General features: G+C 39.6%; 1 protein-coding gene across 15 annotated transcripts in view; it reads left to right on the top strand.

Annotated features, from left to right (window-relative positions):
• MAST4 (microtubule associated serine/threonine kinase family member 4) overlaps positions 1-22,139 on the top strand; it is a 556,979-nt gene that overhangs the window by 348,105 nt on the left and 186,735 nt on the right. The window contains exons 1-2 of one of the 15 annotated variants that reach the window (XM_079144841.1): positions 1,255-9,586; positions 13,482-13,562. The exons of 13 other annotated variants lie outside the window; for them this stretch is intronic. In XM_079144841.1, the coding sequence (XP_079000967.1) occupies positions 9,540-9,586; positions 13,482-13,562 (128 nt within the window). In that variant the 5' untranslated portion in view covers positions 1,255-9,539. Of the gene's footprint in view, positions 1-1,254; positions 9,587-13,481; positions 13,563-22,139 lie in introns of those variants that run through there. One more of the 15 variants, XM_079144852.1, reaches the window with a different exon arrangement.

Below are 22,139 nucleotides of genomic sequence, written 5' to 3'. Positions count from 1 at the left end.
TTGAAAAATATTCCATAATATAGCTGATACTATATTTTGTTCATCTGTTCATCCATCAGTGGACACCGTCTTGCTTCCACTCTTGGCCATTGTGAAGAAGGCTGCTGTGAACATGGGTGTACAAATACCTGTTTGAGTCCCTGTTTTCATCTGGGGCTGGAGGGGATAGTCCCAGAAGTGGGATAGCTAAATCCTAAGGTCATTTTGTGTTTAAGCTTTTGAGGAATCGCCATACCCTTTCCCAAAGTGCGGCACCATTTTACTTTCCCACAGGGCAGTTATACTCTCTTTTGCTTGAAGTGCTTCTAAGATTTATCTTACAATGAATGTGGTTATGGGTCATTCAATATCATGAGTATGCAACATTCCAATAGGTGAATGTGCCACAGTGCACTTAGCCATTTTATGTCGATAGGTGTTTGAGTAATTTTCAGTTTGGGGTTATTCGAAATAATGCTGTTTCTGTTTAAATTTTTTAAAATTAGATCTTAAGGTTCTTTGGATTTGTTGAGTTATTTTCTTAGGGGAAAAAAGTGTTAAATCAAAAATATTTATACAACTCACAAAGCTTTCTGATAATCTTGGTGTTATAAGTGATAGTACAGTCAATCCACACTAGCCTTGAGAAAGGATTTGTTGGATCACCTAATTAGAAAGTTTAAGTGTCCATCATGAGGCATGTCTTGATCCATGACTCGAACAATTTAACTCACACCTAATTTCTGCTCTTGTCTGTGTTGGCTCTGCCCTTTCAGGAATATTATAGGTACTGTTCTGGTGGTCACAAGACAACCAAAGATACATAACCTGCCAACTTCAGATACAGCAAGAAAAGAATCCCTTTTCTCATTATCTTGTCTGTAGCCTGACTTGAGTCACGTCCATGTCCTCAAAGCCATCTCAGGATCAGAAAATGGATCATGTGCCTGGGTTAGACTGAACTGAGAGCATGGAGTTAAGTTTTACCCACAATTAATGTAATCAGAAAAGATGAGTGCTGTCACCAAAGCCAAACCGGAGTACAGTTGCCGTAGGAATGGAGAGAAGGTGCCAGGCCTCGTGTTCAGGGAGTACTTTGTCGGAACTTGGCATAACATGGATCCGTGGCTGCAGATGGTAGGAAAAAAGACTTGAATTGCAGGCCTGGTGGGCGTTATAAAGTATTACTCCAGAGTAAAATCTGAAACAAAAGAGTAGTTTACTACCAGCTGGGGACTTGGGGTAGAAAGGCAGCACAAGTGTTCGCATCGGAATGTGGCACTGTGTCCTGGAGCCTGTATCGCATGAAGAAGAGGATGCAGGCTTGTAATCCCCCTTCAATTTCAAGTGCTTCTCTGCACATTCCCTTTTATTTTATTTGCTTGTTTTCCATTTTCTTTCTGTTTATAAAGATTTCGATTCACATTGATCACGAGGGAGATAGTGTTGTGAGGAAGAAAATTACTAAATCTTAAAGAGATGGAAATGGTTCACCTCTCTCCCAGTTTTAAAATACTACTGTGTCTAGCTGAATGTGGTAGATAACAAGTGTAAGGAAATTAGATGATGTTTCAATAAAAGTGAATACAGTAAAATTCAGAGATATGGCAAGGAATTACTAGTATCTCTGGCAGCTAATCTCCTTTCTTTTTAACATTAATTTTTATTCTTATCAAAGTATATGTAGAGTTTTAAAAATTAAATAATACTGCCAGGCTTATGAAAAGCTGTCATCCTGCCTCACCCTCCCACCCTTCAGTCCTGCTTCCCTCAGAGTTCTTTAATAATGTTCTCTACATTTCACAATAATGCATTTAGTTTGCTCTTTCTTATTTTCAATTTTGCCCTTTATATATTGACTCGATTTGTGATACCCAAAGACTTAACTCTTGTACTACCTCATTCCATACCATATTATTTTTCCATCCCCCAAATCCCCCAAATAGCGGTAGCACTGTTAAAATAGGATTTGGGGTAAAATTGTTATTTAATATTTATAGTATTGCAGTTATGTACATCTTCATTGCCTATTGTCACTGCAACAAATTACTGTAAACTCAGTGTCTTAAAATAACACAGATTTATTATCTTATAATTCTGAGGGTCAGAAGTCTGAAATGAGTCCTATGGGGCTAGACTCGGAGTCTGTCTCCCTTCTGGAAGCTCTATGGGAGAATGTGTTTCTTCCCTTTCATAACTTTTAGGGGCTGCCCTTAGTCTCTGGTCCTGGCTGCCATCACTCAATCTCAGCTCCCACCTTGTCGCCCTCTCTGAGTGACTCTCTTGGTTCCTTCTTCCCCTTTATAAGAACTCTTCTGATTACAGGCAGTCCACAAGACAATATAGACGGTCTCATCTCACCACCCTTAATCACATCAGCAAAGTCCCATTTGCTCTGTAAAATAATATATTTATAGGTTCTGGGGATTGCAATATCTTTAGAGGGGCCATTATTTGCTGTTTATAATGCAGGGGTTGCCCATTTTTCTATTGATCATATCTCTATTTATTTTATAACTTTGTGTTTTTCCTGAAGTTAATAATTGGGGTGTTTTTCACTTTGCTAGATTTTATGTAGCCATTCTGGATCCTTCCCATATTCTGCAGTTGAGTTAGGATGCCTCTATTTGTACTTTCCACACTGTCAAACGTATCAGATAGCCTATTGGTGCATCTTCTCTGAAGCAGCATCCTGGACCCTCTGTGTTCTGGTCCTGGCTGGATGGGGTGCTCTGTGGCCTCCTGCATGGCAGCAGATTTCTTGGGATTTCCTTTCACCATGGTTTGGTTTCCATCATTCTGGTGACTCCCTTGGCTTCTGTCTACGTACTGCCCTTTCCTTGACTTCATGCATTTCTTGGATGGTTTAATTCTTGGCTCAGGAGGAGCATGTCCTCCTCAGTTTCTTGAGAAGAGGTGTGCTGGTGGTAAATTTGACACCTTAGATATCTTAAAATATCTTTAGCAAGCTGTGTAAATGCCAGTGATAAACCCTCTGCCTGGCAGGAAAAGGCCTCGTGTTGTTTGGAGAAGGAAGAAGAGGAGCAGGAAAGGGGAGGTAATGAGAATATGAATGAGTGAGAGAGAATGAATGAGAGAGTTGTGTGAAAGAGTGGGGGATGCTTCTGTCTGGATCTTTCCCCATCACGGAATCACATCCATCATTTTTCCTCCCTTTAACGTCCTGGCTACTGGAAGAAGTTACTGTGTGTCCCCTCAGTGGATGATCACATGCAGACTGCCTCATGTTACCTGCCCTGTGAAATGATAAAGAGTCCTTAGAAACCATTAAACAACTTCTCATAGAATCCTACTCGAAAAGTTCACTGTACTTATTAAAAGACACCCCCAAATCAAACGAGCACCTAGAACATAAATCTGATTCCGCCTTTAAATTTGACTGTACCCTCCTCCTGCTTTACTACATGATTCAGTCCTCACAAACCAAACTTAAGTGTGGTCCATCTTTGTATCCCCCATGATGCCATGCATGGTAAAAATGCTGAGTAAATATTTGTTGAGTGACTATTCATCACACATGGGGCTTCTTGATGTCCATCAAATGAGCCAGGCTTGTTCCAGCTTCAGAGTCTTTGCAATTGCTGTCTCCTTACTGCTGCATTTTCTCCCTGACACTTCATGGGCTGGCAAATTTCACCCTGCCAATGAAGTTTGCATATCAGAGTCCTCAGAGCCCTAATCTAAAGACCATCTTTTCCTTGACTCTGTCATCCTGTGATGGTGGTGCCTTGCATTACCAGAAATGATCTTATCTATGTCCTTATTTATTTTCCTGAATTAATGGACTCTATCGATGTGTACTCAGTCTCATCCACCGCTGTCTCTCTTACACCCAGAGCATGCATTGCTAAATAGAAATTTGTTAGATGAATAATATCAGCTATTGAAGAATGATAGTGTTCATGGTTCTGTCCAATCCATACTGTGATAACTGTATGTGATAAAAGTACAGAACACACACATTCACCTTCTTTGAAAGTTTTCTTCAACTGTGCTGGTCTTTGAAGAAAAATAGATAAATTGAAGACAGGGAGTGATGGTCACTTTCACTCTGAGTTCTGTATTTTGCATATTCCTTGTAGAATCTTGAATTTAGGGAAGAAGAAAAAAAATACTGAATGGGGAGATCTGTCCCTATCATCAGAAAGTCAAGTCCCTTATACTGAAATCCCATCATCCAGGTACCTCAGATACCTGTAGCTGATATTACTTGTAAGCCGGCCCCTTTGGCCTCAGAGTGCTGTGGAGCATGTACTTTGGGACATTTTGCTTTGAAAAATTCTATATCCAGGTTGCTGTTTGTGTATGGCGTGAAGTCCTGGTTAATTAGGCTCTGTGACTTAGAGACACTTCTAGGGCTCTGACTATAAAAGGCTATTCCCTGTGAAAACAGGACAGAAGTGTACACATATGTTCAGGTTAGGGGCTGATGGTGTAGCTCAGTGGTGGCGTGCTTGTCTAGCATACACAAGGTGCTGTGTTCAATTCCCAGCACCACAGACACATATACAAAAAAAATCATATAATTTGGGTTAATAATGTTACCAGGAGAGAAAATATGGAATGAGAAATGAAAAAATAAGACTACTCCAAACTGAGTATAATGACATCAGAATCAAAACATTTAAAACTGGCCATTGATACTGAATGTCCTGTAGAAATCGACCCTTATCTCTGGAACACAGTGTCTAGAACAGCACTGTTATTTGTTGTAAGGGGCTATGTTGTATATTGTAGAATGTTAAGCAGCATCCCTGACCTCTAGATACCAGTAGCAACAGCCCTCTTCCTCTGATGTAAGATGCAAAACCAAAAATGTCTTCAGATACTGCCAAGCCTGTTTGAGAAACACTGCTCTATAGAATACATGGAAAGACCCAGCCTTAAATCATGCCATTGGATTTGTTCAAAATCCATACTGGCACCAATAATGCAGCAGAGGGTATCCTTATAAGAGAAGGCTCCTTAACTTCAGCCTAGGTTTATGTATGTCTTCTCAGTCATACCTATGTAGTTTAAAACACTGTCCTCTCTCCCTGCACCCACCCAAACACATCACACTACTCTTGTGTAACCTTAACACACACACACATGCACAGCTAGTCCATGGTGTGCCTTCTGTCCAGCAGAGGCCTTTCTCCCTCTTTGTGTGTTACCTGAACATTACCCAACTCCATAGTTTCTTGGAGGTCACTCTCTGAGTTCATTATTCTGACACTATGCTGATCTAATGCTGTGTAAAGCTACAATTATAGGAAAAAGGAGGACAGATCTCTTTAATTGGGAAGAGGTAATACGAATATGAATGAGAGAGATGTGTGAAACAATGGAAGATGCTTCTGTCCTTATCTTTCCTCCTCATGGCTCTCTAGCACAGAATTGTGTCTGACAATATAAAGAAGGTCATTCATTCATCTTCAGTCCATATTTTTGGAATATTTGTGTGGCTGTTCTTGGCCCTGGACACATACAGCTCTGAACAACACACAGCACACATGCCTTCGTGGAGCCTGCATTCTGATACAGAAAGACAGACAGTAAATGGATATAAAGTATGTCAGGTGATGATAAAAGCTAAGGAGAAAAATGCCTCAATATGAAGAGAAGGAAACACTAAGTCTGGGAGTCCTGCATTTCCTGTGGGGCCATCTGGTGAGGTGGGAAGGAGGGTCAGGAGCAGGATATTAGACTCCTCTGAAGAGATGAGTTCCAGGATCAGGAGCATGTGTTAGTCAGTTTTCTACCACTGTGACAAAATGCCTGAGAAAATCAACCTAAAAGGAGAAAGGATTGATTTTGCCTCATGGTTCTAGAGATTTCAGTTCATGGTCGGTGGGCTCCTTTGTTTTGGGGCCTGTGGTGAGGTGGAACACCATGGCAGAGGGTGTGTGGCACAGTAATGCTGCTCACTTGATGGTGGCCAGGCAGTAAGGGAAAGGGACAGGGTCCCATTGTCCCCTTCCAGGGCATGTCCTTAGTAACCTTCCTTCCACTAGGCCCCACCTCCACAATATCCCAAAAGCACCACATACTTGTCACCAAGTTTTTAACACATGGGCCCTTTGTGGTACACTTAAGAAATAAACCATCCCAGGGCAGTAAGCACAAAGGGCCTGAGGTAGCAGTGTGTTGGAATATGTGGAAAAGAGTCAGGGGTAACAAAGAGACTCACAGGGAGCAGGCCAAGTGGGTGTGGATCTTTGACTGTCATGTGGAACTTTGAAGGATTGATGAGGTTCCTCTTTAATTTTTTGATAGAAACAAATTCAAACATACTAAAGTAGAAACAATGGTATAATCACCCCATCACCCAGATTTAATAAATAATAACCCACAGCAGGTTTTATTTCATCTATATTACCTTTTTTCTCCCTTCCCAGATTATTTTGAAGCAAAACTATACATATTATTTCATCTATGAATATTTTTATATATAGCTCTAAAACATAAGGAATTAAAAGTGATCATGTTCTAATATTATACTTAAAATTAATTGATGAGTTTCATCAGGAACTCCTACTGTCTATACACATTTATATATACACATATTTACATACATACACATACATTTAATGAAAAGGGTATTAGTATGTGTAGTATCTACATCATACTGATTATTTTCTAAATGTCAGAATATGTGTATGCGTGCCATTTCTGTGATATCAGGGCCCATAAAAAGTTCCTGTGTTCCAACTGGTTTGTCATTTTTAATCTTTAGTTTCCCTCCCATCCCCCACACCCCATTAAAATTTTTTTTAGAAAATCAGTCATTGATTCAGACTTTCACATCTAGCTTCTGTTGATCTCTGTGGTATTGCTTAATGTGTTCTTTGGCCCCGTATCCGAGGCAGAAACTTGGTTGTATCCAAGGATGATATGAATTTTGAGTAAGACTAATTCACCTGTGTTGCCTGAAGAAAAAAACAAGTCCTGTGCCTCTCTTTCTGTGTTGTTAGCATACATTGATGAGCATGGCCCAGACAGACTGGTTTATTTGGGTTTGAAAAATGGTGGTATCCTCCATCTGTCATCCCTTCTTTATTACCAGTGAGAATGTCTCTCTAAAGAGAATCACATCCCCACCTCTAAGGTGTGATTCATAGGGAAAGCAAGATAGATGCTTGATTCCCCCTGCTTTAGAACTTTTCAAGATTAATGGGCTAATTCTCTGATATCCTCCAAAGGTGAGCCTTCATTCCCTCCCATGACTATATCAATCTAGCCAAGTGTGCTGGATTTTTTGTTTGTTTGTTTGTTTCATATTGTGAATGAGAGAAAAGCTGTTGGAGAGTTCTGACCTGAGGAGTGACATGTTCTGGAAAAGATCACTCTGGAGTTGGTGTCCCATAAAGTGAAGAGGGTACTAGGGAGGATGTGGAGAGATGAGTCAGGAGGCAATCAATCTAGCTAAACACACCTTGGATCAGGGTGGTTTCGGTGGTGAGACTCTGCATAGTTTACATTAGGAGGAGGGTTATTTGGGGGTGAGAGTGTTGGGGACAAGATGGTAAGTTTGCTTTGGGATATGTTAAATTAGGGATATTACAATGAAATACACGTGAAAATGTTTTGTGCTTCATATAAAACTGAAATGCACTTAAAATCTGTGTATAGAAGTTTGTTGAATAATATTCTAATGTGTTTCCTGAAATGGAGAGCTCCTTTAAAAGATTAAAGAATGTGATAATTTAGCTCTATTGTTTTGGTATAGGTAACTGAATTTTTCTTTCTTTTTTATTGTCCTTTGGTTTATAACACTTATGCTTTCAAACCTTCCCTGACTTTCCTGAGTTGGTCCCTCATTCTTTGTATTCTCTACTACCTCTGTGATTTCTTCTTGTCATGCTTTTTTACACTAAATTAGATGTATTTTAGACATTTCTGTCTGCCTCCTATGAAGCAGTGACTATCCCAATGACTATATTTCAAGTAAGGATTTGTTGCCTCGAAAAGAAGAGTTGTTTAGTTCAGTGCATTTGGTGACTAGTTACTAACAAGTGTCACAGAGTAAGTTGGTAGAGGAGGGTTTAGTAAAGGGTTCTAGGCTATTACATAAACCTCCACTAGCCCACATGTACCTTAGTAAAGTTAGAAGCAGGTGGCCTCTAGAAGGTCACATAACTTCATGAAAATGAGAAAAATGGGGTAAAAGCAGCCCAGAGCCAAGTGCAGGGTTGGCAAAGTGGGAAGAAGACTGGATTTCAGCCCATTTCCCCCCTTGCCTAGCCCCCTTGTGCAGGACCCAACCTGAATAACCATACATGGCTTTCCTGTCTATGAAGTTCTCTGGGATAAGAATAAATACTCTACGATTTTATCCTGGCCTGGCCTCTACATGTGTACCCTCAGTTTCTTCATCTGTGGAAAGATAAGAGTTTGATCACCACAGCCTTTGAAACAACTACTTAAACATCATCCCTTCACCCAGGTGGTACTGTGTGTGTGTGTGTGTGTAGCCTCGTAGTGCTTGAAAATTAGAATTCTTGATAAACTCAAGTTCTAATTTGTTCCAGTGTTTTTTCTCAACAAACCAGTTGTTGCCAATTTTTAAGAGCATTTTAAAATTCATTAGAGGAAGTGAGTCAGATATGTGTTCTTCATATACAACAATGGAAGTACACTTAGTTCCAACTTAGGAATACTGTGAAAAACTGTGTTCCTTAGATAAATACAGGATGAAACTTTTAGGCTTTCAAAGTATATGTTGTCTCTTTCCTTCCTAATTCATCTTAGATTGCTTCTGTAAAATATGGAACACTGAGATGTTCTTAAAAACCAGCTTTTCAAAAACAGAAATGTGAGCTCCTGTCTCTTGCATTTCCGGTTGGTATTTCTCATCTTGGGTTTTGCCAGTACACACAAGTCTCTGCCTCAAGACAGGGCTCACCTTCCCCCAGATTCACAGTTAGTTTATTCCTCTTACTGATGATTGCCATATTTAGAAAAAAAAAAAAGAAAAGAAAGAAAGAAATCAAATGATTTTCTTCTGGCACTGTTCCTCATCTCTTGTGGAATATGAGTGATTTTGTTAACTCCAAGGAAAGTGTGAGTGCATTCTCTTCGAGGTGGCCAAATGCTGTTCCTGAGCATCGCAGGGATGTGGGGAATAGCTGACGTTTGCTGAGATAAACTGTTTTTTAAGTATGACACTGTGGCTTTATTTTTCCCCCCAGTCTGCATGGCGAAAAGAACTCTTCATTTCACTGAGGTGAAAAGTGGGTCTGTGAGTGGAGCGACTTTCTTAAAAAAAAAAAAAAAAAAAAAAAATCAGAAACCAATTACTTGATATGCAGAGCTGCAAGCTTCATTCTCTTAACGAAATCAGTGCAGTGTGCACCGCCGTTAACCTGAGGAAAGCCGCTGACAGCTCTTGATTACGCTAGAGGTGGAAGGACCCAAACTTGCAGGATCCCCCTCCCCCTCGAGAGGTTGTTAGTCCAGTCCTTTAGAGAGGTTGGTTTTGGCTCTCTGTCATCACCAGGACGCTGGCAGGGAATGTGTGTCATGGTTACAATAGAGTGTGGTAACATATAACAACCATGAAAGCCCAGCGGGAAAGGCTACAGATTCCGGGGCTGACCTTGGAGTAAGTATTGTCTGTCTTTAATATTTTAATGCTTTCTGCATGGCACTAGCTTTCCGGCGACCAATAGCTATTTAGCATTTGTTTGTAGTGACAGCCTCAGAGCACTGCAGTGTGAGGTGGAGGAACATGTCTTAAATGCATGGCATTTGGTTTCAGCTAATGTGCAAACCCAGACCCAGCATTTTGCATTGCAGTCAGAGGAAAGCACTACTGCATATTTAAAGTTACTAAAGCTCAGTTCTGGAAACATCTTAACAGCTCATTGTGAAAGAATGTATCAGTAGGCCATGGTGTATCTGTCTTTTTCTCTTTCTCTCTTACTGTTTGTTTATCCTCATGATGCCTGTTTCTAAAGAAAGGTCTCTGTCTGCATTGAATAATAGAAAACATTACAATGGATTAGAGTGCAAGGGAAGGGTTATTTGTGACAGTCATTAGATATGATCCATGTTTTATCAGTACAACAGAATATTAATGAACTGTAGTACATTTAGAATCCTCTCTGCAGAGTCTCCAGCCACTGCATACAGTGTTTACCTAGTTGAGCTCTGTGTTTGCTTAGCTGTTTTTTTTAACCCATTAACTCATCTCACTGCTTTCTGATTTGATGTAGCTATGTGAAAATGTCCACATCTAATTTGTGGCGCAGAAGTTAGACATCTGTGATGCAGGAAGTGTCAGCAAATTTTTATTTTAAATCTGTTAGTTAAAGATGCAGAAGCTGTGGGTTAGTCTGTGCTGGCATACTTAAAATAATAAACAGTAAAATATAAATCTGGTAGAAAAATATAAATATCCTTTTTTTTCTCATTTACAGCACAGATACAAAATTATGTTTTTGTGAAATCAGTACAGTCCCTGTACTGGGACTGGGATCATATACTGGGCTACCACCAGGAAGAGACTGCAGGAAGAGAGCTATGCCCAGTTCCAAGTATTAATTGTTCCTCTCAAATTCTATAGATGCATCACATAAGAGGACTTATTTCCTTAATTAATAAACTAATAAAAGCACAATATTCTGAAATGAATACTTTTTAAATCAGTCCTTGCTCTGAAACTGTGCACTGATTTTTCACTGATGAGGAGCTCACTTATGAAAAGTTCGAGGGCTCTTAGAACCTTCTTGGTAGATATGGCATTCCTCATGATAGACACACAAATACTATTTACCCTCTGCCATTATTCTTTTTCATCTTTACCCCAGTCCTAACATTCAGCCCTTTCCATCTGTGTGGAATATTTGAGTGGCTTTCCTTCCACTTCTTCTCCCTAACACTCTGGAAACCCATCTGAGAGAGCCATAGTTCTGAGTTAAGATCCAGGAGCATTAACCCCAGCTTGGCTTTTACCTCCAGTTTCTGTGCCACTTCCTTATTATTTTCTTCAGACTGACTTAGTAGATCTCATTGCACCTTCATCCTTTTTCCTTCTTTCATTTCCAGTATCTCATCCACAGTAAGAGGAGTTCGTACAATACAAATTCAGTGTAGCAGAGGTTCCATTTTACAGTGTGAAAGCTGAGGGATGCCACAGGACTCACGGCTTTGCCCCTGCTGACAGGACAAAGGAGTCAGCAGAGCACAGGGGTCACTCGGATTTTTATTTGTTATCTGACCACTCCCCCTTGGTCTAGCCTCTGACCTGGTAGATGTAACTGTGCATTTAAAGGAACTTACACAGTAGAATAGAGTGATCACTCTTAAATATAGTATTAGCATGTAATCTACTTTGAACACTTTGTTTACCTTGAAATGTAAAATTACTCTTAAGTAAGCATAGCTCAAGTTGCATTCATTCATGAAGAAAGCTAGTCTTTGAGTAAATTAAGCTTCTTACCACTGAAAGATTGAGCCTTGTTACAATGAAAAGTCTTATCACTGATTTTATTAAAGGCAGATTTAATGTATATAATTGTAATTATTTTGGGACCTTGTAAAAGAGCCCTAACTCACAGACCAAATGTTTAGGATAGTTTTAGAATTTTCCCTCAAGAGACACTACAGTGTTTCTTTTAAGACAGTTGATTCCATAGGCATAGAAACTATGGATTATTACATGAGCGTATTTTATACTCTGTAGATGCAGCAATCCAGCATTTTCCATCTCAATTATCAGTAACATGGGATAGTTACTGATTCCTGTCTCAGAATGGAAATCCTCGATATGAAATACCAAATAAGCAGGCATTTCAGAAATTAACAAGTCATTAATTTATGACATCTATATACCCTATGCTTGACTTTTCAATTCCTGGAAAAAGCATTTCGTTTGGCTAGTCTCTTCTCTCCCTCCCTTCCTCCCTCCCTCCCTCTCTCTCTTTTTCTTTTTCTTTGTTTAAGAGTTTGCTTCATAGAGATACTTCTTAACACGCATCAAATGTGTTTTCAGCTTGAAGACAGGGAGCGGCGTCAGTCCGTATGCATGTCTGTTTTTGGACTGAAAAAGATAGATAAGACTGTATAGTACTTAGATAAAAGGACAGACATATCACTGGACATCCTGAGAACTTTCCAATGAGCTGTTAAGTTTGAGTACTGTATGTTTAAGGGTGGCAGCCTTTAAATGTGCTTTCAGTGCCCAAGGAGGTCAATTCCTTAGTTAACCAACTACTGCACTAAACCAGAGATGACTTAAGAAGTTACCACACTTTATTGAAATATCTTATTAAGTAAAATGTAGTGTTTGAGTAAAAATATTATATTACATTTTAAGACAAACAACCAACTCTCAATTATCCATATATTGGGAGATGAGGATAGCATTCAGAATTTGAAAATGATAGTAAGCCCAGATTTTAGTTTGGTCATTGTCACCAATGCTCTGTGGCCATGAAGGACTCAATCAGGTTGAAATAGCCATTGTAGCTCTATTCTATGTCTGTACTCTAAGATAAGAAAACATGGCATGGTGTGGAGTCAATGTTCTTTTAGAACACACTGCACTATAAAAGGAGTGTCTTTTCCTCACTTCAGCCTCAGAGTTGGAAGCAGAATACCTAACTGGTTCTTAGTTTTATTCTGCCATGTAGAAATAGTTACAAATTGACTAACATCAGCATTATACTTTGATATATCGGTTGTCAAAATTCCAGTAAGTAAGGTATCTAATTTACCTCCCTAACTGAGAGGAGACATGGAACCAAAGGAAAAGAGGTAACGAACTCTATTCCAACCACCCTGAGATGAATATTTGAGAGTTGGTTGCTGAATATGCTTGGCGGTTGGGATGAATTAGTGGCAGGAATTACAATGGTTCATTGACAGTTGAATTTGAAAAAAAAAATCTCTGGAAAGTAAAATAATTTATAGCTGCATATAAGAATTTTAAGTATTATGAGTATAAGCATAAGCAGAACTTTGTATCATCCCTCCTGAGGATTAAAAAAAAATGATATTTGGGTCTTTATTATAAGGAATACCTGCTTTTCCCTGCAAAGTACTAAATATATCTATTTTATATGAAAATATTAGTTACTTTGCTTTTTAAAAGCTACAGTATTTAAGCTGAATCTTTATTTTCATTGCCTGCTAACCTCTTTAGTTTTGCTATGGATTTACTGGAAGACAGTATACTCAATGTAAAATGGCTCTGGATTTTCTTTGATGCAAAAATCACATGCCCAACATATCTGCCAAGTTGCTTTGTGACAAAGAAAAGGCTTAAATAAAAATGGCAGCTGTAGTTTTTAAAATGTAAATTTCAGTGGGAAACCTTTAACTTGTTCTGTATTTTAGAGCTGAAAAAGGACAAGTGATTAGATGATGACCTTAGTCGTATTGATAATCATGCCATAGTGATTCTGGCCTAGAGGGAACACTGTCCCTTCAATGAGCTGTGCTATTTTTAACGCAATCATTTCTCCCACTTGGAATGACATTATTTTAACTTTCAGTCTCACTCCAAGGAGCCTGAGTCCAACCCCATCCAGCCCAGGCAGTCCTTGTAGCCCTCTCTTCGCTTTTCACTTTTGGAGGTAAGCATGCTGCAGGGCCTGCCAGGGCTGCTTTGTCTCTGTCCCCCTGGGCCCACCACCAGTATCTGCACTTTCTGAACACTGCGATACACACCCAATAGCTTTTCAATTGTTCCCTCCTGTTAACATGGAGTGAGGAAACTGGTTGAATTGTTTAGTCTGTGACTTAGAGGCTCACGGACAAAAAAGAAAAAAAAAAGTACTTATTCCATGTAGCATATCTTATGAATATTTCACTTGGTGTTGGATGATTAGATGTTTGACTTCAGTGTCACTAAATTTGCACTGAATTTCATGTTTTGATCCGTGTCTTGTAATGATGCAATTTATTACAATTTCTAGAAAATGTTTCCTAATTGATGTTAGAGTACCATAGTTGTCACAGAATATTTTATACTGCTCTGGTTTATAGGAAAAGTATTTTATTTGTCTAAAAGTGTTGTTTTTAAAAACCCTTTTGAGAAATTTTCATTTATGCACCCTGCCCCTCACTCATAGGCCGATTTTAATTCATTTTTATGTATTAGAGAAATCTTCCCAAGGATCTCTCCTTGCATCTTATAGGTTGTTACAAGAATGTATAATAGGAAACACTGCTATTGTATAGTGTATATTGTATTATGGTACATATATTCTAATAGACTTTTGTGAATTTAATATTTATAAATATAGTATGTCTCCCAATATTCAATCAGAATACATCATATGCAGAATACTAGCATCCTTCTCTACTTTTATTTATTTTTTTTTTATCATAAGGAGGAAAGTAGACCCAAATTTTTTAACGACTGGAAGGGCAACTTAAATTATTCTTATTAATTAATACTCTATTTTATGTATGCAAATGAATAAAAAATGTGCCACTTAGGGCCAGTTCCTTTAAATTGATATCATTGGGACAGTTTCACACATTTGTTTCTCTCATATTCCTAAAATAAGACTGAACAGAAATCTGTGAAAAAAGATTGACTAGGGAAATGAATTAATGACTTTGAACTTTGGTGCTACTCTTCTGCTGATGGGATTACATTTATTATTATAAAAGTGACTTTCAACATGAAAGTTCTGTGTAATAGCTTTTATAAAGCATCCCCTGAATGTAATCAATCCTAAAGCATAGGAATAGTTTCTTCTCTATCTGGAGAATTCCATTGCTCATGTAATTTGTCTGTTTCTGGTGAACCAATCACAAGAAATTGAACTGTCTTTTGAACCCTTTCCCTCTGGTGTAGCATGTCTTCATTAAATACTCAGATTTCTTTCTGTTTCCTTACTGAAGACAGTAGACTTCAAAATGAAGATGCTGTCCATAGTAGAGGAAGAAAAGAGAATCTGATAAAATGCTATGGTAATGTAGAGGAGGGTGATGTTCGGAAGAGTGTTTTAGAGAAAAGCTTTATGGAACTGGTTGTGTTTGAGCTGGACCTTGGAAAAATTGGGGTGTTCAGTTTCAGAGGGATGGGGAAAGAACCAAATCAGAGTGAAGAACAAAATCAAGAAGGTAAGAAAATATAGTAGAAATAATATGGACTGCTTAAACAGGGTGGGTAGGATAGAAGAAAACCATGGAATTATAGAGGAGATGATATAAATTTAAAAATCAATTTAGAACCATACTGTGTAGGACTTTGAGTTATAAGTTAAATGTTTGACTTTCATTTTTTAAGCTTTCAGGAGTCTTAGAAGATTTTATTTTGAATAGGGAAATGACCAGTTTGAGTTTAGAGTGAGGAGGAAATGCACCCCTGCAATATTGAGAATATATATTGGGTTTTTGGCAGAAACTCCAAGTAGGATGCTGGTCCTGAATTAGGGCAGTTACTACGCATTAAACTGAAAGTTATAAAGTACTTTATAGTTGGCCAGATATTTTGTATGCATGATTTCATTCAGTTTAAGCCACCCAACCCTACTGAGACAGGAAGGAATATTACTTCTGTTGACAGGTGGAGATGCCAACACTCATAGAGATTAAATAGCTTAACTACAGCCTAGTCTCAAAAATGAAATCTTACATCTTTCCACTGTGACTAACTTAAGCCATCCATACTACTTTTATAATTTTATATTGAATTTTAATGACCTGGTTGAGGTAGACCTTGTGACCTCTTGTAGTCATTTTTATTTCCCTAGACTTTCACTCAATGCATGGAAGGTTTATTAGGAATGAAAGAGGAAGAGATGATATGTAAGTTACTTTGCTACTAACAAATAGGCCACCAAATGAATGTATAATGTATAATGACTCAAATACAACAGAATTGTAGTTATCACTCAGACAAACGTTTTGGGAGAGGATCCGATCCATAGAGTCATTCAGAGATCCAGAGGCCTAGGCATCCACTTGTACCTAGTGAGAAAGAAAAGAACATAGAGAATGGTGTACTGTCAAGCCTGGACATGGCACATATCATGCCACTAACACCCCATTGCGTAGATATAGTATTGTGACCACACCCAATGAAATTTGGCGTACTTGGATCTAGAAAGAAGAAGAAGTAAGTTTGATAAAATATTAGCAATCTTTGACACTGAGTTGAACCAAAGAAAGGTATAATAGTAGGTGTTCAGCTGATAATTTTCAACACTGAGATTTCTAACCTTAATGACTTGACTGGAACCCAAGAGAGCAAACTTAGGGAGGACAATATGTAGCCATGAGTCATGCCTTGAACACATTGTGACAGTTCTAGGTAGGGTTCTGTGGTTAGTAGCTTGGAATTGGTTATCTCTGATAGTATGCCCTGATATTGTAAATTGTAGGTGTTCAAACATATTTGTGGCCAGGCGTGGTGGTGCACACCAGTAATCACAGTGGCTCAGGAGGCTGTCTGTGGTAGAATGATCATGAGTTCAGGGTCAGCCTTAGCAGCTTATTGAGGCCCTAAGCAACTCAGCAAAACTGTCTCTAATAAAATATTTTCAAAGGGGTGGGGGATGTTGCTAAGGATGTGGCTCAGAGGTTATGTGTCCCTGGGTTCAATCCCTGATACCAAAAAAAAAAAAAAGTGTGATCCAAAAACTTTCTGCATCCATATAAAAGTCTTTCCCCCCTCCTCCTATTTATTTCAGTGGATCCAATTTTTTCTTTGTTCCTCTTCTGTGAGTGGGGCTTGAAGGTCTGGAAGAGAGTGACAGTAGTGCCTTTTTGAGGTGCTGACACATAGGGTTTCTAAATATGATAGTGGAAGAGCCTATTCTTTTCATAGTAAAGCCCTGGAGGCAGCTGTGCTGAGACCTGAGTCAGCTCTCCATCTCCAGCAGGACTCTGTGGACTTCTCCATGTCAGGTTTCCTGAAGTGTGCAGATAAGAGATCCGCAGTTTTCAGGGAAGCTGAATGGAATTTATTTCCAGGGAACAAGACCAGACTCTACTGAGTGGAAGTTCCAGCAAACCAACTTTTGGCTCAGTAGGAATTTTCTGAGAAAGCTTTCTGAACAGGAAATGGGCTACCTCACCATACCATCAATTTCAGAGAGGCCAGGTGTCCACTGAGCTAGAAAGATGTAGAGCACATTCCTACACTAAATGAGGATTAGCTCACATTATTCCTGAAGGCTCTCCCATATTGAAATTCTGACCCTTCTTAGAAAATCTTTCAACCCACCCCCCAAAAAGAGGCAAAATACATAATTCCTTCACAAATGAAAATATATATGGTCCAAATATCAATTCATCATTTACCAGTGTGACAGAGAGCGCCTTCAAGACCTCATGGAATTGATGCACAGCCCCCCACTTCAAAGGCAGCTACAGTCACTCAGGGTTTCCCATGATCCTCAGTTCTTAATAAATGGACCATCACTTAGGACCTCTTCATGTAACCTGACATCGGTGCCCTCTCAGGTATGTGCATATGACCTGTGCCAGCTCACAGTCTGGACTGCACTTAAATAGCAAGGTTCTAAAAGGAAGCCCTGACTTTATCTCCTCAGTATCCTTCTTGGTACCTGGCATGCCTGTCCTCCTCAGGGAAGCTGGATTATCTGGAGGCTGTCCTGTTACTCAGTGATCATATTTCTGTTGTGGTTCGCGATGGTCCTTTCTGTTTCCCCTTTGTCCCCCAACACCCACGTGGATGGCGCCTAGAGCACCTGCTGCCTTCCGACTCTCTTCCTTTCCATTTTACTTCTCCCATGCTTTTCTTTTTCTCTCCATTGGTTCCTGGAGTCTCAAGGTGGTAAACACACAGTCAGTTGTGCTAGAGTTGGCAGAGAGAAGGTATCCTGTTTCTTCTCATGTCTCCCAGATCCCTCTCTCTGTTTCAGCTGTCACTGAAAACACACATGCCACATTGCTAGTAGGGGGTAGCACTAGCCTCAGAGAAAGAGTGTTGTCATTGAGCTATAAATGCCACGAGACGTGTGTTGTCTATTTTTCACACGTCTTCACAAAACCTAAAATAGTGCCTGACACAAACAGGAGAGGGTTCATAAATATGTATTGATTGAATGAATGAATGTGTTGCTGCCTGGAACTCAAGCCCATTCTGATGTTTTCACACGTGTTCAAAGTATGACCTACAGTCATGTATTAAGGGTGTTTTGAGAATGGTCTTGACATCTTAAGAGGTAGTGCTCATACTTTGATTCTCCCATAAATAGTAAATTATAGCCATCAAAATATAAAAACTGACCAGGTAGCATTTATAAATAAAGCAAGGTTCAAGGACAAAGTAAAAAGGTATGATTGATGAAAGGAAAACACAGAGTATATTAAAGACTATGCTTGACTAGAGAGAAAATGATCTCAAAGTCATGACATGTCACATGTTGAAAAGGACTGAATATAGGCCCCATGGAGCAGGGACCAGCCCATCCCATTACACTCATCTCCTGAGTGCCTGTACCAGTGCCTGGTGTATACAGACGGTCCTAGGCTTACAGTGGTTCAACTTAATGACTTGTTGACTATTCCATAAAATAGAAGTGGTACATGTTCAGTAGAAACACTTATTTGAATTTTCAATTTGGATTTTTTTTCCTGGGTTAGCAATACGTGATAGGACACTCCCTGGTGATACTGGGCAGGGTCAGAGAGCTGCACCTTCTGGTCGGCCTTGCAATCACAAGGGGAGACAATGGAAACTCTACTGTGTGCTGTGTTGCTAACCTGTGACGTTCAATAGATTAAATGTGTTAAATTTGTTTTTTACTGGAATGCAACCCCATTATAATTTGAGGGCCATCGGTATCAGATACTAAATACATTAATTAGTTGTCTATGAATGTACTTTGAAGCAAGAAGGAAATTCTGAATAGGGATTTTGAGGGGGATTACTTTTGACACACAAGAGCCTTCAGTTAATCTGCATTTGCTCCTGGTGATATTCTGTCTCTGTCTGGGTTACTGCTGCCCTTTCTCTATGAGGTTTCTATTCTCCAGTCTAGCACGAACCCACCTGCCTTCATTCATTCATGTTACCTGACTGCCTGGAGATATTTAAGTTTGTGACCCCACCAACCTAAGTCATAGTGCCTTAGTCAGTGTCAGCACCCCCAACATGTAAAGTTTTGTGGCCTTGGGCAAACTGAACTTCTTGGCAGCTGTCTTCATCTGTGAACTCTCAACCTTAGTGAAAACATAGGAAGAGCAGTGTATTGGTGCTCAGTACAATCATGAAGAAGAGGACATGGAGTGGTGGGTGGGAAAGGTAGACAGTAACCATAAGAAGGAGGGCATCAAGGACAGCTGTCACCTAATCCAATTTTGCCAGAGCTGGTGCATTGTCCTGCTGTTGCTGGAAAGGTTGCTGGATATCTACAGCTGCCTGAATCCCCCTCACTACACTGCTTGCCCTGGTGAGGGTGAAGTCAGTATTCACCGAACACATGGCAGCATGTTCCGATTTGGGGTCTCCTTCTCACTGGGAACCTATGAGAGTGGGAAAGTCACCTGATTGCTAAACCAATGAACTCTTTTAGTTTCCTTTACTTTTTAGGATGAGTAGAACCTTTTATCTTTTTTATTTTCTCTGTTTTCCCCCTTTCACTTTGTGGAAAACGTTGAGAACATCTGAAGAAGCTGGTACCAGATGGTAATTTCTCCGTGCTCTGCAGATACCAGGACTTTTGTGAATGCGATGGTTTAATGAATTGCCTTATGCATCCCTGAGTTTTATTTCTGAATTGTCTTTTAGGACCAAATCTATATAGTGCTATACCTCCAAGGAATGGCTGTGCCAAAAGAGATGAGCTGGATAATGATACCCTGCTTGCCCCATGGGTATGGGTGGCAGAGATGAGGAAGGTTGGCATTGTAGACAGCACTGAGATGGTGGCAGGAAATGTGTGGATGAGTCAATTAGCCCTTCTCTTTGCCCCTCCCTCACCTGGTCTCTGCAGGTTCTGCCACTGGGAAATTTTCGTTGCTTGTCGGAATGCAAAAGAAGGGTGAGCCCATGTGTCTGTGTTACTCCAGAGGGGAAGAGGGCAGGGTTGGAGCAGAAGTGGGAAGCAGTTCCTTTGTCACCACTAACTCAGAGTATTCATTCATTACTGCACAGTCTTTTCTGGGCCAAATATTGTGACTGTTCAACTTACCCAACTCTTTGAATTTTGGTTTTAGAATATATTGAAATTATTTTATGGAGCCTGAACAGTTACCTCTTACTAACTAGATCTTCTTAGAGCATATGAAGAAAATTTACTTTGCTCTGTGTGTGTGTGTGTGTGTGCGCATGTGTATGCACATGTGTTGGGGGAAGATTTTGTCTCAAGTTCCATTTTGTGACTGGGGAAAAAAAAAGACATTTCCCATCATTTTTAAAAGCCTGTTTCCTACATTTTAAAAATGTGGATACAGCCATTAACACCCACCCTGTTGATGAGAGAATTAAGTTGTGATATTCTTGGAAAGCATAAGATGGGGATGGTAATGTGAAGCACAGAGGTGTCTCAGGGAGAAGACTAATACAAATGCAGAATTGAAAAAAAAAATCTCAAGTTTCTCCAGCAGTAACATGGATAATAATACCTCTTGGAGGTGTTATGAGAATTAATTAGGTAACATTTGCAAAATGTTCCAAGATGAGTGTTCTGTTTTATTATTATTAAGCTTCATATTATTCTCAGAAATCCCGCATTCCAAATGAACTACAAAACCTGACCTTGATATCAAGCAGGTTGCATATTCTAATTGAACATGACAGTGAATGATGAGATATTATGAAACTGGGATAGCTGTGCTAATGGTCCTGGGTGAAAAGAAGCTAAATTTCATGGATTCTTATGGTTTCTACTTTTTTCCCCCATGACAATTGACTTAGCTGAATCATTACCAGCTCCAGTTAGTTAGGAAGGCACCCCCAAAAGTAAAGAAACATTTATTTGCTTACTGTAATATTGGAATTGTTTTATTCTCTCCTCTCTATAAAGTACAGATTGGCTCCACCCACTTGAATCAGGTTTTTAGTCCAAAGTCATCTTTAAATCTTCCCCCTATCAAATGTTTTTAACATGCAGTTATGTACGTGGGGGTGGGGCGTCACCCACTGGGACGTCCTGCAGATCCTGCCTTCATGGTGGGTGCTACTCATCACCTCTACCCTTAGTCAGAGCTGCTATCACTCATTCCTAGGATTTTTGTAGAAGCCTCATGGCCTGTCCTCCTCCTTCCGTCGAACTTTGTTCCTGCAACATGCCTCCCTCCAGCTCTCAAGTCACCTTTCAAGAGTGTAAGTCAGAACCTTCCAGCAATCTGGGCATGGTGGCACACGCCTGTAATCCCAAAACCTCCGGAGACTGAGGCAGGAGGATCGCAAGTTCAAAGCTAGCCGCAGCAACGTACTGAGACTGTCACAAAATAAAATGTAAAAAAGGGTTGGGATGTGGTTCAGCAGTTAAGCGCCCCTGGGTTCTGGGTTCTGTCCCCAGTACCAAAAGAAAAAACCTTACAGCAACTTCCCGCTGTCTCCCATGACCTGGAAGGACTTCCTGCTGTCCCTCACTCATTCCCTCTGGCTCTATGGGACTCTGCTTTTCCTTGACCAACCATGCTCTCGTGTCAGGACCTATTATCCTCTTTACCTGGAACATTCTTCTCATACTCCTTCATTTTAAAAAAAATTCCAAACCTTCAAAAAAAAGGTTGAAAGCATAGTACAACCAACAGCATGTTCCCTTGCTTTACCCTTGCCACATTTGGCTTTTTTGTATTTTTTTCAAAAACTGTTTTTTTTTTTTTGCTGAGTAATATGAGAGTAATTACAGAGACACAGACATTTAACTCCTATATACTTGAGCATATATCTTCTAAGAACAAGTACATTCTTCTTCACATATCACATTATTCTTTTTATACCCCCCCCATACCGAATAGTAGTACATCAGTTGTCCCAACAAAGTATCTATAAAAGTTTTGTTTTGTTTGCACAGCTGGGGATCTAACTCAGAGCCTAGTACCTGCTCGGCAAGTACTCTACCATTGAGTTATACCCAGCCCCCAAAGTTTTATTTTTTAAAGTCTAGAATATAATTAAAAATCAGACATTCCATTGAGTTGGCATATCTCTTTAATCTCCTTTGATTTACTTTTTTTCTTGTTTCAGAGTGTTGACATTTTTGAAGCATGCTACT

This window comes from Sciurus vulgaris (assembly GCF_902686455.1).
Source record: "Sciurus vulgaris genome assembly, chromosome: 6".
In the NCBI taxonomy this organism is placed as follows: Eukaryota; Metazoa; Chordata; class Mammalia; order Rodentia; family Sciuridae; genus Sciurus; species Sciurus vulgaris.
Note: the sequence above shows the minus strand (reverse complement) of the source record. Positions and strands in the feature narration are given on the sequence as shown.